A 27,578-nucleotide genomic window follows, 5' to 3' on the forward strand; every position below is an offset into this window, starting at 1 on the left:
GATGACAGGCACCTGCCACCAGTCCCTTTCACTGTCCTCCTGTCTGTCTGTCTTCCTGTCTGTCTTCCTGTCTGTCGTCCTGGACCCGTTAGGTAGTGGCTTGTGGACCCGTTAGGTAGTGGCTTGTGGACCCGTTAGGTAGTGGCCAGTGGACTCGTTAGGTAGTGGCCAGTGGACCCGTTAGGTAGTGGCTAGTGGACCCGTTAGGTAGTGGCTTGTGGACCCGTTAGGTAGTGGCCAGTGGACCCGTTAGGTAGTGGCTAGTGGACCCGTTAGGTAGTGGCCAGTGGATCCGATAGGTAGTGGCCAGTGGACCCTTTAGGTAGTGGCCAGTGTGACCCGTTTGGTAGTGGCCAGTGGACCCGTTAGGTAGTGGCCAGTGGACTCGTTAGGTAGTGGCCAGTGGACCCGTTAGGTAGTGGCCTGTGGACCCGTTAGGTAGTGGCTTGTGGACCCGTTAGGTAGTGGCTTGTGGACCCGTTAGGTAGTGGCTTGTGGACCCGTTAGGTAGTGGCTTGTGGACCCGTTAGGTAGTGGCTTGTGGACCCGTTAGGTAGTGGCTAGTGGACCCGTTAGGTAGTGGCTAGTGGACCCGTTAGGTAGTGGCTTGTGGACCCGTTAGGTAGTGGCTTGTGGACCCGTTAGGTAGTGGCTTGTGGACCCGTTAGGTAGTGGCCTGTGGACCCGTTAGGTAGTGGCCTGTGGACCCGTTAGGTAGTGGCCAGTGGACCCGTTAGGTAGTGGCCAGTGGACCCGTTAGGCAGTGGCCAGTGGACCCGTTAGGTAGTGGCCAGTGGACCCGTTAGGTAGTGGCCAGTGGACCCGTTAGGTAGTGGCCTGTGGACCCGTTAGGTAGTGGCCTGTGGACCCGTTAGGTAGTGGCCTGTGGACCCGTTAGGTAGTGGCTTGTGGACCCGTTAGGTAGTGGCTTGTGGACCCGTTAGGTAGTGGCTAGTGGACCCGTTAGGTAGTGGCTTGTGGACCCGTTAGGTAGTGGCTTGTGGACCCGTTAGGTAGTGGCTAGTGGAACCGTTAGGTAGTGGCTAGTGGAACCGTTAGGTAGTGGCTAGTGGAACCGTTAGGTAGTGGCTTGTGGACCCGTTAGGTAGTGGCTTGTGGAGCTTTTAAACTGGGTTAAGGCTAGAGATATACAGTGGGGGGAAAAAGTATTTGATCCCCTGCTGATTTTGTACGTTTGCCCACTGACAAAGAAAGGATCAGTCTAATTTTAATGGTAGGTTTATTTGAACAGTGAGAGACAGAATAACAACAAAAATATCCAGAAAAACGCATGTCAAAAATGTTAGAAATTGATTTGCATTTTAATGAGGGAAATAAGTATTTGACCCCCTCTCAATCAGAAAGATTTCTGGCTCCCAGGTGTCTTTTATACAGGTAACGAGCTGAGATTAGGAGCACACTCTTAAAGGGAGTGCTCCTAACCGCAGCTTGTTACCTGTAAAAAAGACACCTGTCCACAGAAGCAATCAATCAATCAGATTCCAAACTCTCCACCACGGCCAAGACCAAAGAGCTCTCCAAGGATGTCAGGGACAAGATTGTAGACCTACACAAGGCTGGAATGGGCTACAAGACCATCGCCAAGCAGCTTGGTGAGAAGGTGACAACATTTGGTGTGATTATTCGCAAATGGAAGAAACACAAAAGAACTGTCAATCTCCCTCGACCTGGGGCTCCATGCAAGATCTCACCTCGTGGAGTTGCAATGATCATGAGAACGGTAAGGAATCAGCCCAGAACTACACGGGAGGATCTTGTCAATGATCTCAAGGCAGCTGGGACCATAGTCACCAAGAAAACAATTGGTAACACACAATGCCGTGAAGGAGTGAAATCCTGCAGCGCCCGCAAGGCCCCCCTGCTCAAGAATACATATACAGGCCCGTCTGAAGTCTGCCAATGAACATCTGAATGACTCAGAGGACAACTGGTGAAAGTGTTGTGGTCAGATGAGACCAAAATGGAGCTCTTTGACATCAACTCAACTCGCCGTGTTTGGAGGAGGAGGAATACTGCCTATGACCCCAAGAACGCCATCTCCACCGTCAAACATGGAGGTGGAAACATTATGCTTTGGGGGTGTTTTTCTGCTAAGGGGACAGGACAACTTCCCCGCATCAAAGGGACGATGGACGGGGCCATGTACCGTCAAATCTTGGGTGAAAACCTCCTTCCCTCAGCCAGGGCATTGAAAATGGGTCGTGGATTGGTATTCCAGCATGACAATGACCCAAAACACACGGCCAAGGCAACAAAGGAGTGGCTCAAGAAGAAGCACATTAAGGTCCTGGAGTGGCCTAGCCAGTCTCCAGACCTTAATCCCATAGAAAATCGGTGGAGGGAGCTGAAGGTTCGAGTTGCCAAATGTCAGCCTCGAAACCTTAATGACTTGGAGAAGATCTGCAAAGAGGAGTGGGACAAAATCCCTCCTGAGATGTGTGCAAACCTGGTGGCCAACTACAAGAAACGTCTGACCTCTGTGATTGCCAACAAGGATTTTGCCACCAAATACTAAGTCATGTTTTGCAGAGGGGTCAAATACTTATTTCCCTCATTAAAATGCAAATCATTTTATAACATTTTTGACATGCGTTTTTCTGGATTGTTGTTGTTGTTATTCTGTCTCTCACTGTTCAAATAAACCTACTATTAAAATTATAGACTGATAATTTCTTTGTAAGTGGGCAAACGTACAAAATCAGCAGGGGATCAATTACTTTTTTCCCTCACTGTAATAGCATGTTATCATAGTTTTTACTAGCCGACTGACTGGTTAATAGTGGACATTATTAAACTGCTGTGTGGTGACCATGAACTGAGCTGTGGTGTTGTCACTACATACCATCTATAACTATTATTACTATACTACCATCACTACATACCATCTATAACTATTATTACTATACTACCATCTCTACATACCATCTATAACTATTATTACTATACTACCATCTATAACTATTATTACTATACTACCATCTCTACATACCATCTATAACTATTATTACTATACTACCATCACTACATACCATCTATAACTATTATTACTATACTACCATCACTACATACCATCTATAACTATTATTACTATACTACCATCACTACATACCATCTATAACTATTATTACTATACTACCATCACTACATACCATCTATAACTATTATTACTATACTACCATCTATAACTATTATTACTATACTACCATCACTACATACCATCTATAACTATTATTACTATACTACCATCACTACATACCATCTATAACTATTATTACTATACTACCATCTATAACTATTATTACTATACTACCATCACTACATACCATCTATAACTATTATTACTATACTACCATCACTACATACCATCTATAACTATTATTACTATACTACCATCACTACATACCATCTATAACTATTATTACTATACTACCATCTATAACTATTATTACTATACTACCATCTATAACTATTATTACTATACTACCATCTCTACATACCATCTATAACTATTATTACTATACTACCATCACTACATACCATCTATAACAATTATTACTATACTACCATCACTACATACCATCTATAACTATTATTACTATACTACCATCACTACATACCATCTATAACTATTATTACTATACTACCATCTATAACTATTATTACTATACTACCATCTATAACTATTATTACTATACTACCATCACTACATACCATCTATAACTATTATTACTATACTACCATCACTACATACCATCTATAACTATTATTACTATACTACCATCTATAACTATTATTACTATACTACCATCTATAACTATTATTACTATACTACCATCTATAACTATTATTACTATACTACCATCTCTACATACCATCTATAACTATTATTACTATACTACCATCACTACATACCATCTATAACAATTATTACTATACTACCATCACTACATACCATCTATAACTATTATTACTATACTACCATCACTACATACCATCTATAACTATTATTACTATACTACCATCACTACATACCATCTATAACTATTATTACTATACTACCATCTATAACTATTATTACTATACTACCATATATAACTATTATTACTATACTACCATCACTACATACCATCTATAACTATTATTACTATACTACCATCACTACATACCATCTATAACTATTATTACTATACTACCATCTATAACTATTATTACTATACTACCATCTATAACTATTATTACTATACTACCATCTCTACATACCATCTATAACTATTATTACTATACTACCATCACTACATACCATCTATAACTATTATTACTATACTACCGTCTAACTATTAATACTATACTACCATCTATAACTATTATTACTATACTACCATCACTACATACCATCTATAACTATTATTACTATACTACCATCACTACATAGTATGCACAGTATGTAAACATGCAGTATAGTTGTCTATTTGAATGGTCACACAAAAGCAATGATGTCTAAGCTTTGGTGGGTCACAACACGAGGGAACAAAGCTCCCAGGCTCTGCCCTCCTGCCGTGTCCGTGTGGTTGCTACCAGCGACAGTAACTCACGGCTCTCAGAGTGACTGGCTAATTGCATGTCGGGAAGCAACAAATGAATAACAAACCCTGTTTGTGATGCGTGGCGGCACAGGAGGAACAGCGCAGGAGGAACAGCGCAGGGAAAAAACTATTGTGTTCGATAATATTCGCCCATTATTTATACCCCCCCCCCCATGGTTAGTTAGACTTATTTCCACAACCTCTGCTGTGGTGTAGCCTGTACAGTACCGTTTACACAGGGGAAGCTCTGTAGTTAATATAATACTAGTCATTTAAAAGACCAGGGTGGGTCGTGTCAAGACTGGGTTGTGTTGTGGTCAAGTTTGTTGTTCATTATTGGGGATTTCCCAGTTCCCTGTGTGTGTGTGTGTGTGTGTGTGTGTGTGTTTCCGTAAGTGGTTAGTCAGGGTGGTATTAGTCAATAGAGCCGGTGACGTGGTGAAGGTAATCCATGATCCTGTGTGTGTGTGTGTGTGTGTGTGTGTGTGTGTGTGTGTGTGTGTGTGTGTGTGTGTGTGTGTGTGTGTGTGTGTGTGTGTGTGTGTGTGTGTGATGTGATGCTGACTGTCAGTTCTGTGACGTCTCCTCTCTCTGAGGTCACTGGCCAGCAGATGGAAACTCATGGATTACATATATAAGACAGGAGACGCACACTCTCGGTCCGATTCACACACTACTTCTAGGACAGAGGGAGAGGAGGAGGTCTGTAGAGAGAAAGAACAGAAACAGTCCAGCTCAGAGAGACAGAATAAAGGTTTGCGTAGCAGCCAATTCAAGCTGAGAGAGAGAGAGGGAGAGGGGTGAAGAGAAGTGGAACCTCTTCTTTAGCTTCTCATTGACACATCCCAAGTGGTTCTCTGTTCCCCTGGTGAAGAGAAAGGAAATCGATTCCTCCGTGATTTGTTTTCTTGTCGTTTATTACTTAATTGATTGTTCCGGGGCTGACCTCTGTGGGAGAATGACAATCCTCACGTCCTTTATGTGAGTATCCATCCCTAGGAAAAACTGTGTGCTCGAGTGTGTACACGCTTTTGTATGCGCGTTTGTGTGTGTGTGTGTGAACTGCTGCCGATTTTATCGACAATGTAGGATACCCAAGGACAACACACTTCGGGCGTGATCAGATCGTCATATCATATCTCACTGCTCCGATATCGTTGACACTCAAAGGCTGTGTTGTCTGTGGTAAAAGTAGATGATCTGGGGAACTAGAGTATAGTACAATATTTTTGGTGTGAATGACACAGTCATTCAATGAGTCTACCTGGACTCTAAAATGGTTGAGTAGCTATTGGCGCATTCTAGAATCATCCAGAAATATGTCAAAGGACAAACAAAAGGTGATTGTCTGAATGACACCGTCAGAGCCGTATATAGCTGGAGGCGTCCTACGTGGGCTCTGGTCAGGCGTAGCTCGCTGTGTAGGGAATAGGGCGCCACTTAGACCCAACCAGTGTTCTCTGAAACGTACCGGCTAGACAGAGGATATCTGGCAGTACCATCTATGGTATGAGTCCTTGACCCAGATCAGGAGACTGGCTTGTGGGCCATGCGCGCACACACACAGAGAAACATCACAGGCTCTCTCTCACACACACACACACACACACACACACACACACACACACACACACACACACACACACAGAGAGACACCACAGGCTCACACACACACAGCCACACACACACAGCCACAGCCACACATGGAAATAGATTATTCTAATTTTATGGGCACACACACACAGGTCATTGGCTCCTGGACATTTTTTTGAATTGGTCACATGCAGCAGCTGGTCGTAGTAGGTGAGGTGTTGTTGCCAATAGAGATTACAGCTGGCCCGTGTACACCTCCTGAACGGTTGCTTCCCAAATGGCACCCTATTCCCTACATAGTGCACTACTTTAGACCAGAGCCCTATACGTAGTGCGCTATCTATGGTGGGGTGCCATTTGGGACAGACTTCTCCACCTGTCTCTACTGTAGGTGGCTTGGTTAACGTCTTGTAATCACACGGACTAGGCTCGTCCCAACCCTGTGTGGGGGTCAGCAGTAAGCCTGCTGTAATTCTGTCTATTAGTGTCAAGTTGTGTAACAGTTGATCCTAGGTCAGCGCTGCAACTCCCAGAGTCTTCCCAGGCGTATGTTTGGTTAGATGTTAGTGTCTAACCAGCGTGTGGTTCCCGTTGCGTTTCAGCGTGCCCACTGTCCCAGTGAAGAACCTCAGTGGGAACAGCCCGGTCCACCCAGCGCTGGCCGGTATCACGGGGATCCTGATGAGCGCTGCAGGGTTCCCTGTGTGTCTCACCCGCCCCCCCAAACTGGTGCTGCACCCCCCACCCGTCAGCAAGAGGGACATCAAGCCCGTCCCCGGCCTGGGCCACTGCTGCCGCAAGACCACCAAGAAACAGGCCCGTAAAGGTACGATAGGACACACTATCTAACCAGCACTAATATATAGGCCTATACACACATACCTGTACCGGACACAGTCACACACACACATATGAACACACAGACACCCCTATAGACAACTTGATTACATTGTGTGGAAGATTTTTGCTCAACACACTCATATGTTCTCTCTCCTCCTCTCTCTCCTTATGTTTTCTCTCTTCTCTCTCTCTCCTGTCTCTCTCCTCCTCTCTCCTTATGTTTTCTCTCTCCTCTCTCTCTCCTCTCTCTCTCCTCCTCTCTCCTTATGTTTTCTCTCTTCTCTCTCTCTCCTGTCTCTCTCCTGCTCTCTCTCTCCTGTCTCTCTCCTGCTCTCTCTCTCTCCTGTCTCTCTCCTCTCTCCAGGTAAGACAGCAGAGGAGGTGGTGAAGCAGTATCTTCAGAAAGTCAGGATAGCACCAGAGGAGGTGAGACCTGTTCTCTCCAGTCATTGGTTAAGTCTGAAATGACACCCTATGCCCTATAAAGTGTCATACGTTTGACCAGGGCCATAGGGATCAGACAATAGGATGTCATTTGGGACGCAGCCATTATCATCACAACACATTATCTGTTGAAGGAAATGTGGGTAGCCAAGTACATATTTAAAGAAAGACCTGCACACTGCTCCGGCCTGTAACACTTTCATTTATTAACATTACCTATTGGCCAATTAGCCTTCGTCAGCGTTTTCAAGAATTTTATTGAATGATTCCCACTCACCTGCAACAGGCTGACTCAGCTCTGTGGCTGCTTTTCCTATTTTGGATAGCTAAGTACTTACAGGTTGGCTAAAGGATCCCTCCCATCTCCTCTTCTCCTCTCCTCAGGACTGTACCATCTGTATGGAGGCCCTCGGGGGGCCGTCAGGCTACAAGGGTGGTGACTTCATAGGTCGCCTGGCCCAGTGTGGGCACCAGTACCACCTCCAGTGTCTGGTGGCCATGTACAACAACGGCAACAAAGATGGCAGCCTGCAGTGCCCTACCTGCAAAACCATCTACGGCGTGAAGACGGGCAACCAGCCGCCCGGGAAGATGGAGTACCACGTCATCCCCCACTCGCTGCCCGGCCACCCCGACTGCAAGACCATCCGCGTCATCTACAATGTCCTGCCTGGCATCCAGGGCCCAGAGCACCCCAACCCAGGCAAGCCCTTTACAGCCAGAGGGTTCCCGCGCCACTGCTACCTCCCAGACAGCGAGAAGGGACGCAAGGTAAGAACCTACGCTTTGACATATTCCATTGTAGCAGACACTGTTGTCCAGTACAAGTCAAAGGGATAGCTTTCTGGCTTTTAGCCCAATCTTTGTCCTTTTAAAACCCGGAACGTTTTCCCTTGAAGTTATATCAGTATTGGGGGAACTTTGAAAGTTGAATTTATGGATCCGTCTCTAACCATCTCACCTCCTTCTTTCTCATCTCCTCTCTCTCCACGTCCTCTCCCTTTCTCCCTCCACGTCCTCTCCCTCTCTCCCTCCACGTCCTCTCCCTCCACCTCCTCTCCCTCTCTCCCTCCACCTCCTCTCCCTCCACGTCCTCTCCCTCTCTCCCTCCACCTCCTATCCCTCCACCTCCTCTCCCTCTCTCCCTCCACCTCCTATCCCTCTACCTCCTCTCCCTCCACGTCCTCTCCCTCTACGTCCTCTCTCCCTCTACCTCCCCTCCCTCCACCTCCTATCCCTCCACGTCCTCTCCCTCTCTCCCTCCACCTCCTATCCCTCTACCTCCTCTCCCTCCACGTCCTCTCCCTCTACGTCCTCTCTACCTCCCCTCCCTCCACCTCCCCTCCCTCTACGTCCTCTCTCCCTCTACCTCCTCTTCCTCCACCTCCTCTCCCTCTACGTCCTCTCTCCCTCTACCGCCTCTCCCTCTCTCTCTCTCTCTCCCCCAGGTACTCAGACTCCTGCTGACCGCGTGGGACCGGCGCCTGGTCTTCTCGGTGGGCACGTCCAGCACCACGGGCGAGTCGGACACGGTCATCTGGAACGAGGTGCACCACAAGACGGAATTCGGCTCCAACCTCACGGGTCACGGCTACCCCGACCCTAGCCACCTAGACAACGTCCTGGATGAACTGAAAGCACAGGGCATCACCGAGGAAGAGGAGCAATGATAGGAGGAAGAGGAGGAGACAGGACGATTAATTAATTCAGACTCTACCAGCACTTAAATGGGGTGGCGGTTTGGTGTAGAGCGGAAAGTTCCAATTACATTTTGGAAGATTTTCTGAAGATGCTGATTGATTGGAGGGTCCTAGAGGTTTGAGAAATCACACAAGCACACAGTGGAGTGTTCGGTGTTTGTTTGAGTGATGGCACAGGAGAGAGGGAACGTGAGACAGGGAACAAGAGAGAGAAATAGGCTCAGGCTTTGTTTAGATTTGACTGTGGTCAAAATGATGACTACACTGGTATAGTTAGGTACTAGCTAAATAAATGACAAAGAGTTGAGAGGCGGTACTAAGTTATTTACTAACTAATTTACACTACTAAAAGAAAGAGAGAGGAGAGAGAGAGAGAAAAGAATAGAAGAGATCAAGAGACTGAGGGAGAGAAAGGACAAAGATTGAGAGATGTGAAAGGGAGGGAGATTGAGAGATGTGAAAGGGAGGGGGAAGAGCCTTAAGAAAGGAGGAAGAGAATAGAGCGAGCAAACAAGAGAGAGATGGCAAGAGAATGTAGCTAGTATTAAATAGGAGTAGGGTAAATTAACTTAGAAATGGTACTACTTTAGCAGAGACACAGGAAGAGAGTAAGAGAAAGAAAAAGAGGGAGGGAGAAAGGTGAGAGAGAGACAGACGTGCCTATAGTAACCACCTGCTTGAATTTGATTATCAAGTGGCTTGTGCCCGTTGTGACTGTTTGTATGTGTAGTCAGACCCCACCTAGTGTCCACTCTATTGAAAATACATTCAAAACACTGAATGTGACGAACAAAACAAACAAATCACCCATTTCTTTTCATAATGATACTCCAATTATATTTGTATTATGAATGCATTGTCATTATTGTCTTCATGTAACATCATTCCATGCGTCATACCTCTACATATATTTCAACGTTTTATTTTCTACTCTGAATGATTTGAAGTCGTGGATGTTGTATGTTACGATACGACGGCAGTTAGCCCAGAAGATATATATGGTACTATCCATAAAACAACCTTGATGGGTACTGGAAATGACTTCTTTCCCTTCCTTTTTACAATTCAGATAGTTGTTGATTCTGAACCGATGTCTTGCTGTTTGTACTGTATGTACCCGTTGTATGTATGGAAAGGGGGACATGTCAATAAAACGAGTGCTGCTTACTTTTATAAAGGAGATGAGCATTTGAGATTCACTGGGAAGACGCACTTGAGAAATTAGCCATGATATGAGCCGCCAGTGTTTGAAACCAGGTGAGAAAACACCAGGAACCCAGAACTTAAAGATTGGACAGGTTGTGGTGTGTTGGTGGGTGAGGAGGGAGTCTGAGAAGGAACATAATAGCCTGTGAAGAAGAACTGAGTTTTACCATTGCATTAATGATCAGACTAAAACCAATAAATACCTCACTATTATACAAACAACATCCGTAGCATATCCACACTCTAAAGGATATACAAAATGTCTGCCTCCATTTCATTGGCTGGATTGGCTTCAATGCAACTGATTGGGAGGGCAGTGTAATGACATTCTTGTGTAGAATGTCGTTAGAACGCATCTACCTCCTGCTGGTAAACAGTGTCTTTGGTCTTGTTCCTTATGGAGACCGTGTGCATCACCGGCCACCACGCCTGTCCGGTCTCAGAGTTGGGTCTATGAAGAACCTATTTATAAGGATGTTGTGTGTGTGCGAGTGTGTGTGTGTGAGCTCATGCATATAACGTATGCATGCCTTTATACATGACATGCGTTTTAATGTGTACTGTTTGTACATCAATGTGTTTTGAGGTATGATTCTGTTACTAAACAGCACACTTTGTTGCTTTTACCCCATTAATATCAAGATCCACTTTTCTGTTCTTTCTTTCTTTTAAATTGTCTGTTAGTTAGCTTTAAAAAGAAAAATAACAATAATAAAGTGTTAACAGTTGTCTTGATCAAATGGTATATTCAGCTCTTTCTCATTTTGTACATAAGCGTTGTTAGTGTCTGTCATTTTTTGGTCAAATCTTTCTTATGGTTGAGTTGACACGAGATTTTACTTTTCTTTTCATTGTATTTTCATTGTGAAAAGGAATTTGAAGGTAGACTTTTTCTGACTGTATAATGTAATGTACTTTTATACCAAGCCGCTAAGGGTGGCCATCCCTCCTGGAGACCTACCTGGAGGCTTTTGTTCCAGCACTGCTTTACCGTTGCCTGACGACTCATCCTGAATTTAATTCTGCTTCTCTATCGATCACTCCATAGGGCAGGGATGGGCAACTCCAGTCCTCTGGGGCCATCCCTCGCAAACACAGCTGATTAATCTAATTGCGATGTAAACTGAAGATGAATTATTTGTGGCTTATTGGACTGTGTTAGCTGGGGCTAGGGCGAAAACCAAAACGTGCACCCCTTGGGGTCTCGAATTTGGGAAATGCTGGTCTAGGCCCAACCCATCTCAATCTACTAACAGTCTGCTCATCGGGGAACCTTGATTAGCGGAATCAGGTGTGGTATAGCAGGGCTGGAAAAAGCCTGCATCCCCAGCCTTTCAGGGGGAGGGTTTGCCACCCCTTCCTTATGTCCCCTTTCCCCATTCAGATGACCCAGTTGTTCATCTTCTACTACAACCTCAAGTGTCTTTTGATGTGTACATTCTTCACACAGCATCCCTTCATCGTTGTCCAATTGTTCGTTTGAGGGGAACATGAGAGGTGTTTTACCTCATTCTTGGTGAAGAGGTTGGGAAGGGTGCTGGGTGTAAAGTGAATAATAAGTGATGCATTAAAAAAAATGTACATACACCAAAACAATTGCTGGAATACGAATGATTAATACAAATAAAGAATCGAATGAAGAGTTGTTTGTTTTTGATTTTATTTCCTGTTCTGAAATATAGGCTGACTGATTGCACTGATTTGATCAGACAGAGAACCCCTCTATATGCCACATTAGGTAGTATGAACTGGCTGCACCCCAAAATTGAAAGTGGATTTTTCTTCTACTTCGCTCCATGTGTGAACTCCCACTCAAAGCGTCGTGTTCAACTGCTGAATGTCTTTTAAAACTCGAAGTTGGCCTTTTTACTTTCACGGTATGAAGCTCAAAATAGATCTAATATATTTACTGTGTATTGCAATGTAGTTGGTGCCATATCAAGCCCTAGTACTTTATTGCGAAATTGTAGAGTTAACATAGTTGATAGCTACAGTATCTAGCTAGCAGCAGGCCGGCGGTCAGATGTCAAAGCTGTAGCTAGCTATAGTAGCTGACATTAGTTCCAGAGAGCCTACTATTGCAATAAAAAGAGACTGGTTGCAAATAGCTGACAAAAACAACTGACAATGGTTATATATATGAGCTACAAAAATTATGTAGATACAAAATACTTTTGTCTACTATTCCATCTAACGATGGAACTTGTGATGGATCAGTTTAATTGCTCTACCACAATACTCCAATGCGCACATGCGTCCCCTATTACCTATTGCGGGATTTACACTCCCATTCCACCAGCAACATTCTATCTTGCCTTACATATAGTAAAGTAAAAAAACTAGCAATATTTGTGTTATTTTCTATTTTATTAAGATCCCCAATATGAATTGATTTTAAATTTAGATCTGATCAGGAAACAGCCTGGCTAGCTCAGTCGGTAGAGCATGAGACTCTTAATCTCAGGTTTGAGCCCCACGTGGGCACTCTGTTTGGTTTTATGGAAACCTAACTATTTGCAGTTTGAATTAAACCCGCATTTTCAATGTGCTGCTGGCATTATTACCAGTCTTCTTTGCGTTAGATATACAAAGGATAAAGAATGACTTACTAATGTAAACTAATCTGGATATTTATAATGCTTCTTCAAAGAGTGAGTTCTGTATATCAATGATGATATTGATGACTCATAAAATAGCAGTACTTTTGTGCCCTATAGCAATTGTCACAGTCGTCGTATGAAAGGGACCAAGGCGCAGCGGGTTGAGTGCTCATATTAACTTTTCATTTTAATAAACTTGAACACTTAACAAAAAAACAAACGACAGCTAAACAGTTTTGCAGGCTAACCCTAGCAGTGCAAAAATAAATAAATTAAAAAATAAATTAAAAAAAACAATCTCCCACAAATCCCATGACAAACACATTCCTAATTATAGGACCTTCAATCAGAAGCAACGATAAACAGCTGCCTCCAATTGAAGGCCCCAATCCCCATTACCTAAACATAGAAATATAATGACTAGACGGAACATAGAAATACACTAACATAGAACATAGACCAAAACCCCGGAATACATAAATCAAACACCCCCTCTACATAAGCACACACCCCGAACCATATGAAACAAATACCCCCTGCCACGTCCTGACCAAACTATAATAACAAATAACCCCTTTACTGGTCGGGACGTGACAGCAATACTTTGTTTGTACTAGTCAATATGCCCAGCCAGTCCAGAAACAACCCATAGCACCATATCTATCCTTTCAAACAGTGGTATTCAAAGTTGGGGTCGTGACCCCAGTGGGGTGGGATGGGGCAGCAATAAATTATTGGGGAAAAAGTTGGGGTCCCAAGAAATTCCAGCAGCAGAAATAAGTCGGTACGCCCTGAAACATGTTTAGTAGGTTATCGCACATATGTTCAAATTGTGAACTGATTTGCATTGCAGAATCCTTCCCTGGTGGTCTAGTGGTTAGGATTCGGCGCTCTCACCGCCGCGGCCTAGTTCCCGGTCAGGGAACTAGTCTTTGCTCCTTGTTTACTTGTGCAAACTCTCACAATGAATTTTGTCGGTCAAACAGTTCTATTTTTGTTTCATCAGACCAGAGGACATTTCTCCAAAAAGTAGGATCTTTGTCCCCAAACTGCAGTCAGGCTTTTTTATGGCAGCTTTTTTAAGGCTGAGTGGCCTTTCAGGTTATGTCGATATAGGACTCGTTTTACTGTGGATGTAGATACTTTTGAACCTGTTTCCTCCAGCATCTTCACAAGGTCCTTTGCTGTTGTTCTGGGATTGATTTGCACTTTCCGCACCAAAGTACGTTTATCTCTAGGAGACAGAACGCGTCTCCTTCCTGAGCGGTATGACGGCTGCGTGGTCCCATGGTGTTTATACTTGCGTACTATTGTTTCTACAGATAAACGTGGTACCTTCAGGTGTTTGGAAATTGCTCCCAAGGATGAACCAGACTTTTTTTATTTATTTTTTATTTCACCTTTATTTAACCAGGTAGGCAAGTTGAGAACAAGTTCTCATTTACAATTGCGACCTGGCACTTGTGGAGGTCTACAATTGTTTTCTGAGGTCTTGGCTGATTTCTTTTGATTTTCCCATGATGTCAAGCGAAGAGGCACAGAGTTTAAAGGTAGGCCTTGAAATACATCTACAGGTACACCTCCAATTGACTCAAATGATGTCAATTAGCCTATCAGAAGCTTCTAAAGCCATGAAATCATTTTCGGGAATTTTCCACGCTGTTTAAAGGCACAGCCAACTTAGTGTATGTAAACCTCTGACCCACTGGATTTGTGATACAGTGAATTATAAGTGAAATAATCTGTCTGTAAACAATTGTTGGAAAAATGACTTGTGTCATGCACAAAGTACATGTCCTAACCGACTTGCCAAAACTATAGTTTGTTAAACAAGACATGTGTGGAATGTTTGACAAACAACTTTCAATGACTCCAACATAAGTGTACGTAAACTTCCGACTTCAACTGTATGTACCATTTCAAATCGCAAACCGATTTGCGCTGCACTATCCTTCCCTGGTGGTCTAGTGGTTAGGATTCGGCGCTCTCACCGCCGCGGCCCGGGTTCGATTCCCGGTCAGGGAACTAATCTTTTGCGACCTGTTTACTTGTGCAACCTGTCACAATGAATTTTGTCGGTCATCGCACATATGTAGCATTTCAAATTGTGAACCGATTTCCTATGCGGTATCCTTCCCTGGTGGTCTAGCGGTTAGGATTCGGCGCTCTCACCGCCGCGGCCCGGGTTCGATTCCCGGTCAGGGAACTAGTCTTTGTTACTTGTGCAACCTGTCACACTAAATTTAGTAGGTAATCGCACATATGTACCACTTTACTTATGAACTGATTTTCCCTGCAGTGTCCTTCCCTTGTGACCGAGTGGTGCACCAGTCCCTCCTGCAGCAAAGCACCCCCACAACATGATGCTGCCACCCCTGTGCTTCACGGTTGGGATGGTGTTCTTCGGCTTGCAAGCCTCCACCTTTTGCCTCCAAACATAACAATGGTCATTATGGCCAAATAGTTCTATTTTTGTTTCATCAGACCAGAGGACATTTCTCCAAAAAGTAGGATCTTTGTCCACAAACTGCAGTCAGGCTTTTCTATGGCAGTTTTGGAGCAGCAGCTTCTTCCTTGCTGAGCAGCCTTTCAGGTTATACCGAAATAGGACTCGTTTTACTGTGGATGTAGATACTTTTGAACCTGGTTCCTCCAGCATCTTCACAAGGTCCTTTGCTGTTGTTCTGGGATTTATTTGCACTTTTCGCACCAAAGTACGTTAATCTCTAGGAGACAGAACGCGTCTCCTTCCTGAGCGGTATGACGGCTGCGTGGTCCCATGGTGTTTATACTTGCGTACTATTGTTTCTACAGATAAACGTGGTACCTTCAGGCGTTGGGAAATTGCTTTGGAGCAGTAGCTTCTTCCTTGCTGAGCGGCCGTTCAGGTTATGTCGATATAGGACTCGTTTTATTGTGGATGTAGATACTTTTGGACCTTTTTCCTCCAATATCTTCACAAGGTCCTTTGCTGTTGTTCTGGGATTGATTTGCACTTTTCGCACCAAAGTACGTTCATCTCTAGGAGACAGAACACGTCTCCTTCCTGAGCGGTAAGACGGCTGCGTGGCCCCATGGTGTTTTTACTTGCGTACTGTTTTTTCTACAGATGAACTCGGTACCTTCAGGCGTTTGGAAATTGCTCCCAAGGATGAACCAGACTTGTGGAGGTCTACAATTGTTTTCTGAGGTCTTGGCTGATTTCTTTTGATTTTCCCGTGATGTCAAGCAAAGAGGCACCTAGTTTAAAGGTAGGCCTTGAAATACATCTACAAGGTACACCTCCAATTGACTCAAATGATGTCAATTAGCCTATCAGAAGCTTCTAAAGCCATGACATCATTTTCGGGAATTTTCCACGCTGTTTAAAGGCACAGCCAACTTAGTGTATGTAAACCTCTGACCCACTGGATTTGTGATACAGTGAATTATAAGTGAAATAATCTGTCTGTAAACAATTGTTGGAAAAATGACTTGTGTCATGCACAAAGTACATGTCCTAACCAACTTGCCAAAACTATAGTTTGTTAAACAAGAAATGTGTGGAGTGGTTGACAAACGACTTTTAATGACTCCAACATAAGTGTAAGTAAACTTCCGACTTCAACTGTATGTACCATTTCAAATTGAAAACCGATTTGCACTGCACTATCCTTCCCTGGTTGTCTAGTGGTTAGGATTCGGCGCTCTCACCGCCGCGGCCCGGGTTCGATTCCCGGTCAGGGACCTAATCTTTTGCGACCTGTTTACTTGTGCAACCTGTCACAATGAATTTTGTCGGTCATCGCACATATGTAGCATTTCAAATTGTGAACCGATTTGCTTTGCTGTATCCTTCCCTGGTGGTCTAGTGGTTAGGATTCGGTGCTCTCACCGCTGCGGCCTGGGTTCGATTCCCGGTCAGGGAATTAGTCTTTGTTACTTGTGCAACCTGTCACACTGAATTTAGTAGGTAATCGCCCAACTGATTTTCCCTACAGTGTCCTTCCCTTGTGACCTAGTGGTGCAGCAACGCACCCCCACAACATGATGCTGCCACCCCTGTGCTTCATGTTTGGGATGGTGTTCTTCGGCTTGCAAGCCTCCACCTTTTGCCTCCAAACATAACAATGGTCATTATGGCCAAATAGTTCTATTTTTGTTTCATCAGACCAGAGGACATTTCTCCAAAAAGAAGGATCTTTGTCCACAAACTGCAGTCAGGCTTTTCTATGGCAGTTTTGGAGCAGCAGCTTCTTCCTTGCTGAGCAGCCTTTCAGGTTATACCGATATAGGACTCGTTTTACTGTGGATGTAGATACTTTTGAACCTGTTTCCTCCAGCATCTTCACAAGGTCCTTTGCTGTTGTTCTGGGATTGATTTGCACCTTTCGCAACAAAGTACGTTCATCTCTAGGAGACAGAACGCGTCTCCTTCCTGAGCGGTATGATGGCTGCGTGGTCCCATGGTGTTTTTACTTGCGTACTGTTTTTTCTACAGATGAACTCGGTACCTTCAGGCGTTAGGAAATTGCTCCCAAGGATGAACCAGACTTGTGGAGGTCTACAATTGTTTTCTGAGGTCTTGGCTGATTTCTTTTGATTTTCCCGTGATGTCAAGCAAAGAGGCACCGAGTTTAAAGGTAGGCCTTGAAATACATCTACAAGGTACACCTCCAATTGACTCAAATGATGTCAATTAGCCTATCAGAAGCTTCTAAAGCCATGACATAGTTTTCAGGAATTTTCCTCGCTGTTTAAAGGCACAGCCAACTTAGTGTATGTAAACCTCTAACCCACTGCATTTGTGATACAGTGAATTATAAGTGAAATAATCTGTCTGTAAACAATTGTTGGAAAAATGACTTGTGTCATGCACAAAGTACATGTCCTAACCGACTTGCCAAAACTATAGTTTGTTAAACAAGACATGTGTGGAGTGGTTGACAAACGACTTTTAATGACTCCAACATAAGTGTACGTAAACTTCCGACTTCAACTGTATGTACCATTTCAAATTGCAAACCGATTTGCACTGCACTATCCTTCCCTAGTTGTCTAGTGGTTAGGATTCGGCGCTCTCACCGCCGTGGCCGGGGTTCGATTCCCGGTCAGGGAACTAATCTTTTGCGACCTGTTTACTTGTGCAACCTGTCACAATGAATTTTGTCGGTCATCGCACATATGTAGCATTTCAAATTGTGAACCGATTTGCTTTGCGGTATCCTTCCCTGGTGGTCTAGTGGTTAGGATTCGGCGCTCTCACCGCCGCGGACTGGGTTCGATTCCCGGTCAGGGAATTAGTCTTTGTTACTTGTGCATCCTGTCACACTGAATTTAGTAGGTAATCGCCCAACTGATTTTCCCTACAGTGTCCTTTTCTTGTGACCTAGTGGTGCAGCAAAGCACCCCCACAACATGATCCTGCCACCCCTGTGCTTCACGGTTGGGATGTTGTTCTTCGGCTTGCAAGCCTCCACCTTTTGCCTCCAAACATAACAATGGTCATTATGGCCAAATAGTTCTATTTTTGTTTCATCAGACCAGAGGACATTTCTCCAAAAAGTAGGATCTTTGTCCACAAACTGCAGTCAGGCTTTTCTATGGCAGTTTTGGAGCAGCAGCTTCTTCCTTGCTGAGCAGCCTTTCAGGTTATACCGATATAGGACTCGTTTTACTGTGGATGTAGATACTTTTGAACCTGTTTCCTCCAGCATCTTCACAAGGTCCTTTGCTGTTGTTCTGGGATTGATTTGCACTTTTCGCACCAAAGTACGTTCATCTCTAGGAGACAGAACGCGTCTCCTTCCTGAGCGGTATGATGGCTGCATGGTCCCATGGTGTTTATACTTGCGTACTATTGTTTCTACAGATAAGTGTGGTACCTTCAGGCGTTGGGAAATTGCTTTGGAGCAGTAGCTTCTTCCTTGCTGAGTGGCCGTTCAGGTTATGTCGATATAGGACTCGTTTTACTGTGCATGTAGATACTTTTGGACCTTTTTCCTCCAGCATCTTCACAAGGTCCTTTGCTGTTGTTCTGGGATTGATTTGCACTTTTCGCACCAAAGTACGTTCATCTCTAGGAGACAGAACGCGTCTCCTTCCTGAGCGGTATGACGGCTGCATGCTCCCATGGTGTTTTTACTTGCGTACTGTTTTTTCTACAGATGAACTAGGTACCTTCAGGTGTTTGGAAATTGCTCCCAAGGATGAACCAGACTTGTGGAGGTCTACAATTGTTTTCTGAGGTCTTGGCTGATTTCTTTTGATTTTCCCGTGATGTCAAGCAAAGAGGCACCGAGTTTAAAGGTAGGCCTTGAAATACATCTACAAGGTACACCTCCAATTGACTCAAATGATGTCAATTAGCCTATCAGAAGCTTCTAAAGCCATGACATCATTTTCGGGAATTTTCCACGCTGTTTAAAGGCACAGCCAACTTAGTGTATGTAAACCTCTGACCCACTGGATTTGTGATACAGTGAATTACAAGTGAAATAATCTGTCTGTAAACAATTGTTGGAAAAATGACTTGTGTCATGCACAAAGTACATGTCCTAACCGACTTGCCAAAACTATAGTTTGCTAAACAAGACATGTGTAGAGTGGTTGACAAACGACTTTTAATGACTCCAACATAAGTGTACGTAAACTTCCGACTTCAACTGTATGTACCATTTCAAATTGCAAACCGATTTGCACTGCACTATCCTTCCCTAGTTGTCTAGTGGTTAGGATTCGGCGCTCTCACCGCCGTGGCCGGGGTTCGATTCCCGGTCAGGGAACTAATCTTTTGTGACCTGTTTACTTGTGCAACCTGTCACAATGAATTTTGTCGGTCATCGCACATATGTAGCATTTCAAATTGTGAACCGATTTGCTTTGTAGTATCCTTCCCTGGTGGTCTAGTGGTTAGGATTCGGTGCTCTCACCGCCGCGGACTGGGTTCGATTCCCGGTCAGGGAATTAGTCTTTGTTACTTGTGCAACCTGTCACACTGAATTTAGTAGGTAATCGCCCAACTGATTTTCCCTACAGTGTCCTTCCCTTGTGACCTAGTGGTGCAGCAACGCACCCCCACAACATGATGCTGCCACCCCTGTGCTTCATGTTTGGGATGGTGTTCTTCGGCTTGCAAGCCTCCACCTTTTGCCTCCAAACATAACAATGGTCATTATGGCCAAATAGTTCTATTTTTGTTTCATCAGACCAGAGGACATTTCTCCAAAAAGAAGGATCTTTGTCCACAAACTGCAGTCAGGCTTTTCTATGGCAGTTTTGGAGCAGCAGCTTCTTCCTTGCTGAGCAGCCTTTCAGGTTATACCGATATAGGACTCGTTTTACTGTGGATGTAGATACTTTTGAACCTGTTTCCTCCAGCATCTTCACAAGGTCCTTTGCTGTTGTTCTGGGATTGATTTGCACTTTTCGCATCAAAGTACTTTCATCTCTAGGAGACAGAACGCGTCTCCTTCCTGAGCGGTATGACGTCTGCGTGGTCCCATGGTGTTTACACTTGCGTACTATTGTTTCTACAGATAAACGTGGTACCTTCAGGCGTTGGGAAATTGCTTTGGAGCAGTAGCTTCTTCCTTGCTGAGCGGCCGTTCAGGTTATGTCGATATAGGACTCGTTTTACTGTGGATGTAGATACTTTTGGACCTGTTTCCTCCAGCATCTTCACAAGGTCCTTTGCTGTTGTTCTGGGATTGATTCGCACTTTTCGCACCAAAGTACGTTCATCTCTAGGAGACAGAACGCGTCTCCTTCCTGAGCGGTATGACGGCTGCGTGGTCCCATGGTGTTTTTACTTGCGTACTGTTTTTTCTACAGTTGAACTCGGTACCTTCAGGCGTTTGGAAATTGCTCCCAAGGATGAACCAGACTTGTGGAGGTCTACAATTGTTTTCTGAGGTCTTGGCTGATTTCTTTTGATTTTCCCGTGATGTCAAGCAAAGAGGCACCGAGTTTAAAGGTAGGCCTTGAAATACATCTACAAGGTACACCTCCAATTGACTCAAATGATGTCAATTAGCCTATCAGAAGCTTCTAAAGCCATGACATCATTTTCGGGAATTTTCCACGCTGTTTAAAGGCACAGCCAACTTAGTGTATGTAAACCTCTGACCCACTGGATTTGTGATACAGTGAATTACAAGTGAAATAATCTGTCTGTAAACAATTGTTGGAAAAATGACTTGTGTCATGCACAAAGTACATGTCCTAACCGACTTGCCAAAACTATAGTTTGCTAAACAAGACATGTGTAGAGTGGTTGACAAACGACTTTTAATGACTCCAACATAAGTGTACGTAAACTTCCGACTTCAACTGTATGTACCATTTCAAATTGCAAACCGATTTGCACTGCACTATCCTTCCCTGGTTGTCTAGTGGTTAGGATTCGGCGCTCTCACCGCCGCGGCCCGGGTTCGATTCCCGGTCAGGGAACTAATCTTTTGCGAACTGTTTACTTGTGCAACCTGTCACAATGAATTTTGTCGGTCATCGCACATATGTAGCATTTCAAATTGTGAACCGATTTGCTTTGCTGTATCCTACCCTGGTGGTCTAGTGGTTAGGATTCGGCGGTCTCACTGCAGCGGCCTGGGTTCGATTCCCGGTCAGGGAATTAGTCTTTGTTACTTGTGCAACCTGTCACACTGAATTTAGTAGGTAATCGCCCAACTGATTTTCCCTACAGTGTCCTTCCCTTGTGACCTAGTGGTGCAGCAAAGCACCCCCACAACATGATGCTGCCACCCCTGTGCTTCATGGTTGGGATGGTGTTCTTCGGCTTGCAAGCCTCAACCTTTTGCCTCCAAACATAACAATGGTCATTATGGCCAAATAGTTATATTTTTGTTTCATCAGACCATTGGACATTTCTCCAAAAAGTAGGATCTTTGTCCACAAACTGCAGTCAGGCTTTTTTATGGCAGTTTTGGAGCAGCAGCTTCTTCCTTGCAGAGCGGCCTTTCAGGTTATATTGATATAGGACTCGTTTTACTGTGGATATAGATACTTTTGAACCTGTTTCCTCTAGCATCTTCACAAGGTCCTTTGCTGTTGTTCTGGGATTGATTTGCACTTTTCGCATCAAAGTACTTTCATCTCTAGGAGACAGAACGCGTCTCCTTCCTGAGCGGTATGACGTCTGCGTGGTCCCATGGTGTTTACACTTGCGTACTATTGTTTCTACAGATAAACGTGGTACCTTCAGGTGTTTGGAAATTGCTCCCAAGGATGAACCAGACTTGTGGAGGTCTACAATTGTTTTCTGAGGTCTTGGCTGATTTCTTTTGATTTTCCCGTGATGTCAAGCAAAGAGGCACCGAGTTTAAAGGTAGGCCTTGAAATACATCTACAAGGTACACCTCCAATTGACTCAAATGATGTCAATTAGCCTATCAGAAGCTTCTAAAGCCATGACATCATTTTCGGGAATTTTCCACGCTGTTTAAAGGCACAGCCAACTTAGTGTATGTAAACCTCTGACCCACTGGATTTGTGATACAGTGAATTACAAGTGAAATAATCTGTCTGTAAACAATTGTTGGAAAAATGACTTGTGTCATGCACAAAGTACATGTCCTAACCGACTTGCCAAAACTATAGTTTGCTAAACAAGACATGTGTAGAGTGGTTGACAAACGACTTTTAATGACTCCAACATAAGTGTACGTAAACTTCCGACTTCAACTGTATGTACCATTTCAAATTGCAAACCGATTTGCACTGCACTATCCTTCCCTAGTTGTCTAGTGGTTAGGATTCGGCGCTCTCACAGCCGTGGCCGGGGTTCGATTCCCGGTCAGGGAACTAATCTTTTGTGACCTGTTTACTTGTGCAACCTGTCACAATGAATTTTGTCGGTCATCGCACATATGTAGCATTTCAAATTGTGAACCGATTTGCTTTGCGGTATCCTTCCCTGGTGGTCTAGTGGTTAGGATTCGGTGCTCTCACCGCCGCGGACTGGGTTCGATTCCCGGTCAGGGAATTAGTCTTTGTTACTTGTGCAACCTGTCACACTGAATTTAGTAGGTAATCGCCCAACTGATTTTCCCTACAGTGTCCTTCCCTTGTGACCTAGTGGTGCAGCAACCCACCGCCACAACATGATGCTGCCACCCCTGTGCTTCATGTTTGGGATGGTGTTCTTCGGCTTGCAAGCCTCCACCTTTTGCCTCCAAACATAACAATGGTCATTATGGCCAAATAGTTCTATTTTTGTTTCATCAGACCAGAGGACATTTCTCCAAAAAGAAGGATCTTTGTCCACAAACTGCAGTCAGGCTTTTCTATGGCAGTTTTGGAGCAGCAGCTTCTTCCTTGCTGAGCAGCCTTTCAGGTTATACCGATATAGGACTCGTTTTACTGTGGATGTAGATACTTTTGAACCTGTTTCCTCCAGCATCTTCACAAGGTCCTTTGCTGTTGTTCTGGGATTGATTTGCACTTTTCGCAACAAAGTACGTTCATCTCTAGGAGACAGAACGCGTCTCCTTCCTGAGCGGTATGATGGCTGCGTGGTCCCATGGTGTTTTTACTTGCGTACTGTTTTTTCTACAGATGAACTCGGTACCTTCAGGCGTTTGGAAATTGCTCCCAAGGATGAACCAGACTTGTGGAGGTCTACAATTGTTTTCTGAGGTCTTGGCTGATTTCTTTTGATTTTCCCGTGATGTCAAGCAAAGAGGCACCGAGTTTAAAGGTAGGCCTTGAAATACATCTACAAGGTACACCTCCAATTGACTCAAATGATGTCAATTAGCCTATCAGAAGCTTCTAAAGCCATGACATAGTTTTCAGGAATTTTCCTCGCTGTTTAAAGGCACAGCCAACTTAGTGTATGTAAACCTCTAACCCACTGGATTTGTGATACAGTGAATTATAAGTGAAATAATCTGTCTGTAAACAATTGTTGGAAAAATGACTTGTGTCATGCACAAAGTACATGTCCTAACCGACTTGCCAAAACTATAGTTTGTTAAACAAGACATGTGTGGAGTGGTTGACAAACGACTTTTAATGACTCCAACATAAGTGTACGTAAACTTCCGACTTCAACTGTATGTACCATTTCAAATTGCAAACCGATTTGCACTGCACTATCCTTCCCTAGTTGTCTAGTGGTTAGGATTCGGCGCTCTCACCGCCGTGGCCGGGGTTCGATTCCCGGTCAGGGAACTAATCTTTTGCGACCTGTTTACTTGTGCAACCTGTCACAATGAATTTTGTCGGTCATCGCACATATGTAGCATTTCAAATTGTGAACCGATTTGCTTTGCGGTATCCTTCCCTGGTGGTCTAGTGGTTAGGATACGGCGCTCTCACCGCCGCGGACTGGGTTCGATTCCCGGTCAGGGAATTAGTCTTTGTTACTTGTGCAACCTGTCACACTGAATTTAGTAGGTAATCGCCCAACTGATTTTCCCTACAGTGTCCTTTTCTTGTGACCTAGTGGTGCAGCAAAGCACCCCCACAACATGATCCTGCCACCCCTGTGCTTCACGGTTGGGATGTTGTTCTTCGGCTTGCAAGCCTCCACCTTTTGCCTCCAAACATAACAATGGTCATTATGGCCAAATAGTTCTATTTTTGTTTCATCAGACCAGAGGACATTTCTCCAAAAAGTAGGATCTTTGTCCACAAACTGCAGTCAGGCTTTTCTATGGCAGTTTTGGAGCAGCAGCTTCTTCCTTGCTGAGCAGCCTTTCAGGTTATACCGATATAGGACTCGTTTTACTGTGGATGTAGATACTTTTGAACCTGTTTCCTCCAGCATCTTCACAAGGTCCTTTGCTGTTGTTCTGGGATTGATTTGCACTTTTCGCACCAAAGTACGTTCATCTCTAGGAGACAGAACGCGTCTCCTTCCTGAGCGGTATGACGGCTGCATGGTCCCATGGTGTTTATACTTGCGTACTATTGTTTCTACAGATAAGTGTGGTACCTTCAGGCGTTGGGAAATTGCTTTGGAGCAGTAGCTTCTTCCTTGCTGAGTGGCCGTTCAGGTTATGTCGATATAGGACTCGTTTTACTGTGCATGTAGATACTTTTGGACCTTTTTCCTCCAGCATCTTCACAAGGTCCTTTGCTGTTGTTCTGGGATTGATTTGCACTTTTCGCACCAAAGTACGTTCATCTCTAGGAGACAGAACGCGTCTCCTTCCTGAGCGGTATGACGGCTGCATGCTCCCATGGTGTTTTTACTTGCGTACTGTTTTTTCTACAGATGAACTCGGTACCTTCAGGTGTTTGGAAATTGCTCCCAAGGATGAACCAGACTTGTGGAGGTCTACAATTGTTTTCTGAGGTCTTGGCTGATTTCTTTTGATTTTCCCGTGATGTCAAGCAAAGAGGCACCGAGTTTAAAGGTAGGCCTTGAAATACATCTACAAGGTACACCTCCAATTGACTCAAATGATGTCAATTAGCCTATCAGAAGCTTCTAAAGCCATGACATCATTTTCGGGAATTTTCCACGCTGTTTAAAGGCACAGCCAACTTAGTGTATGTAAACCTCTGACCCACTGGATTTGTGATACAGTGAATTACAAGTGAAATAATCTGTCTGTAAACAATTGTTGGAAAAATGACTTGTGTCATGCACAAAGTACATGTCCTAACCGACTTGCCAAAACTATAGTTTGCTAAACAAGACATGTGTAGAGTGGTTGACAAACGACTTTTAATGACTCCAACATAAGTGTACGTAAACTTCCGACTTCAACTGTATGTACCATTTCAAATTGCAAACCGATTTGCACTGCACTATCCTTCCCTGGTTGTCTAGTGGTTAGGATTCGGCGCTCTCACCGCCGCGGCCCGGGTTCGATTCCCGGTCAGGGAACTAATCTTTTGCGAACTGTTTACTTGTGCAACCTGTCACAATGAATTTTGTCGGTCATCGCACATATGTAGCATTTCAAATTGTGAACCGATTTGCTTTGCTGTATCCTACCCTGGTGGTCTAGTGGTTAGGATTCGGCGCTCTCACCGCCGCGGCCTGGGTTCGATTCCCGGTCAGGGAATTAGTCTTTGTTACTTGTGCAACCTGTCACACTGAATTTAGTAGGTAATCGCCCAACTGATTTTCCCTACAGTGTCCTTTTCTTGTGACCTAGTGGTGCAGCAAAGCACCCCCACAACATGATCCTGCCACCCCTGTGCTTCACGGTTGGGATGTTGTTCTTCGGCTTGCAAGCCTCCACCTTTTGCCTCCAAACATAACAATGGTCATTATGGCCAAATAGTTCTATTTTTGTTTCATCAGACCAGAGGACATTTGTCCAAAAAGTAGGATCTTTGTCAACAAACTGCAGTCAGGCTTTTCTATGGCAGTTTTGGAGCAGCAGCTTCTTCCTTGCTGAGCAGCCTTTCAGGTTATACCGATATAGGACTCGTTTTACTGTGGATGTAGATACTTTTGAACCTGTTTCCTCCAGCATCTTCACAAGGTCCTTTGCTGTTGTTCTGGGATTGATTTGCACTTTTCGCACCAAAGTACGTTCATCTCTAGGAGACAGAACGCGTCTCCTTCCTGAGCGGTATGACGTCTGCGTGGTCCCATGGTGTTTATACTTGCGTACTATTGTTTCTACAGATAAGTGTGGTACCTTCAGGCGTTGGGAAATTGCTTTGGAGCAGTAGCTTCTTCCTTGCTGAGTGGCCGTTCAGGTTATGTCGATATAGGACTCGTTTTACTGTGCATGTAGATACTTTTGGACCTTTTTCCTCCAGCATCTTCACAAGGTCCTTTGCTGTTGTTCTGGGATTGATTTGCACTTTTCGCACCAAAGTACGTTCATCTCTAGGAGACAGAACGCGTCTCCTTCCTGAGCGGTATGACGGCTGCATGCTCCCATGGTGTTTTTACTTGCGTACTGTTTTTTCTACAGATGAACTCGGTACCTTCAGGTGTTTGGAAATTGCTCCCAAGGATGAACCAGACTTGTGGAGGTCTACAATTGTTTTCTGAGGTCTTGGCTGATTTCTTTTGATTTTCCCGTGATGTCAAGCAAAGAGGCACCGAGTTTAAAGGTAGGCCTTGAAATACATCTACAAGGTACACCTCCAATTGACTCAAATGATGTCAATTAGCCTATCAGAAGCTTCTAAAGCCATGACATCATTTTCGGGAATTTTCCACGCTGTTTAAAGGCACAGCCAACTTAGTGTATGTAAACCTCTGACCCACTGGATTTGTGATACAGTGAATTACAAGTGAAATAATCTGTCTGTAAACAATTGTTGGAAAAATGACTTGTGTCATGCACAAAGTACATGTCCTAACCGACTTGCCAAAACTATAGTTTGCTAAACAAGACATGTGTAGAGTGGTTGACAAACGACTTTTAATGACTCCAACATAAGTGTACGTAAACTTCCGACTTCAACTGTATGTACCATTTCAAATTGCAAACCGATTTGCACTGCACTATCCTTCCCTGGTTGTCTAGTGGTTAGGATTCGGCGCTCTCACCGCCGCGGCCCGGGTTCGATTCCCGGTCAGGGAACTAATCTTTTGCGAACTGTTTACTTGTGCAACCTGTCACAATGAATTTTGTCGGTCATCGCACATATGTAGCATTTCAAATTGTGAA

The 27,578-nt window shown here is 44.3% G+C and overlaps 1 protein-coding gene and 15 non-coding genes across 17 annotated transcripts in view; all 16 read left to right on the top strand.

Moving 5' to 3' along the window:
- LOC115191659 (E3 ubiquitin-protein ligase DTX4) overlaps positions 1-12,027 on the top strand; it is a 35,193-nt gene extending 23,166 nt beyond the window's left edge. For both annotated transcript variants that reach the window (XM_029749464.1, XM_029749465.1), the window contains exons 4-7: positions 6,800-7,023; positions 7,402-7,463; positions 7,866-8,252; positions 8,930-12,027. In XM_029749464.1, the coding sequence (XP_029605324.1) occupies positions 6,800-7,023; positions 7,402-7,463; positions 7,866-8,252; positions 8,930-9,151 (895 nt within the window). In that variant the 3' untranslated portion in view covers positions 9,152-12,027. The remainder of the gene's footprint in view (positions 1-6,799; positions 7,024-7,401; positions 7,464-7,865; positions 8,253-8,929) is intronic.
- A 2,913-nt stretch (positions 12,028-14,940) lies between these two features.
- trnae-cuc (transfer RNA glutamic acid (anticodon CUC)) lies at positions 14,941-15,012 on the top strand. Its single transcript has one exon. It is a non-coding gene; the product is annotated as a tRNA-Glu (tRNA).
- Positions 15,013-15,121: 109 nt separating this feature from the next.
- trnae-cuc (transfer RNA glutamic acid (anticodon CUC)) lies at positions 15,122-15,193 on the top strand. Its single transcript has one exon. It is a non-coding gene; the product is annotated as a tRNA-Glu (tRNA).
- A 1,449-nt stretch (positions 15,194-16,642) lies between these two features.
- On the top strand, positions 16,643-16,714 carry trnae-cuc (transfer RNA glutamic acid (anticodon CUC)). Its single transcript has one exon. It is a non-coding gene; the product is annotated as a tRNA-Glu (tRNA).
- A 109-nt stretch (positions 16,715-16,823) lies between these two features.
- trnae-cuc (transfer RNA glutamic acid (anticodon CUC)) lies at positions 16,824-16,895 on the top strand. The gene has a single exon. It is a non-coding gene; the product is annotated as a tRNA-Glu (tRNA).
- A 1,118-nt stretch (positions 16,896-18,013) lies between these two features.
- trnae-cuc (transfer RNA glutamic acid (anticodon CUC)) lies at positions 18,014-18,085 on the top strand. The gene has a single exon. It is a non-coding gene; the product is annotated as a tRNA-Glu (tRNA).
- Positions 18,086-18,194: 109 nt separating this feature from the next.
- trnae-cuc (transfer RNA glutamic acid (anticodon CUC)) lies at positions 18,195-18,266 on the top strand. The gene has a single exon. It is a non-coding gene; the product is annotated as a tRNA-Glu (tRNA).
- Positions 18,267-19,679: 1,413 nt separating this feature from the next.
- Positions 19,680-19,751, top strand: trnae-cuc (transfer RNA glutamic acid (anticodon CUC)). The gene has a single exon. It is a non-coding gene; the product is annotated as a tRNA-Glu (tRNA).
- A 109-nt stretch (positions 19,752-19,860) lies between these two features.
- Positions 19,861-19,932, top strand: trnae-cuc (transfer RNA glutamic acid (anticodon CUC)). The gene has a single exon. It is a non-coding gene; the product is annotated as a tRNA-Glu (tRNA).
- Positions 19,933-21,345: 1,413 nt separating this feature from the next.
- Positions 21,346-21,417, top strand: trnae-cuc (transfer RNA glutamic acid (anticodon CUC)). Its single transcript has one exon. It is a non-coding gene; the product is annotated as a tRNA-Glu (tRNA).
- A 1,480-nt stretch (positions 21,418-22,897) lies between these two features.
- Positions 22,898-22,969, top strand: trnae-cuc (transfer RNA glutamic acid (anticodon CUC)). Its single transcript has one exon. It is a non-coding gene; the product is annotated as a tRNA-Glu (tRNA).
- Positions 22,970-24,087: 1,118 nt separating this feature from the next.
- trnae-cuc (transfer RNA glutamic acid (anticodon CUC)) lies at positions 24,088-24,159 on the top strand. The gene has a single exon. It is a non-coding gene; the product is annotated as a tRNA-Glu (tRNA).
- Positions 24,160-24,268: 109 nt separating this feature from the next.
- trnae-cuc (transfer RNA glutamic acid (anticodon CUC)) lies at positions 24,269-24,340 on the top strand. Its single transcript has one exon. It is a non-coding gene; the product is annotated as a tRNA-Glu (tRNA).
- A 1,413-nt stretch (positions 24,341-25,753) lies between these two features.
- On the top strand, positions 25,754-25,825 carry trnae-cuc (transfer RNA glutamic acid (anticodon CUC)). The gene has a single exon. It is a non-coding gene; the product is annotated as a tRNA-Glu (tRNA).
- A 109-nt stretch (positions 25,826-25,934) lies between these two features.
- trnae-cuc (transfer RNA glutamic acid (anticodon CUC)) lies at positions 25,935-26,006 on the top strand. Its single transcript has one exon. It is a non-coding gene; the product is annotated as a tRNA-Glu (tRNA).
- Positions 26,007-27,419: 1,413 nt separating this feature from the next.
- trnae-cuc (transfer RNA glutamic acid (anticodon CUC)) lies at positions 27,420-27,491 on the top strand. Its single transcript has one exon. It is a non-coding gene; the product is annotated as a tRNA-Glu (tRNA).
- The last annotated feature ends 87 nt before the right edge of the window (positions 27,492-27,578 follow it).

Source organism: Salmo trutta, chromosome 4, assembly GCF_901001165.1.
Source record: "Salmo trutta chromosome 4, fSalTru1.1, whole genome shotgun sequence".
Lineage (NCBI taxonomy): Eukaryota > Metazoa > Chordata > Actinopteri > Salmoniformes > Salmonidae > Salmo > Salmo trutta.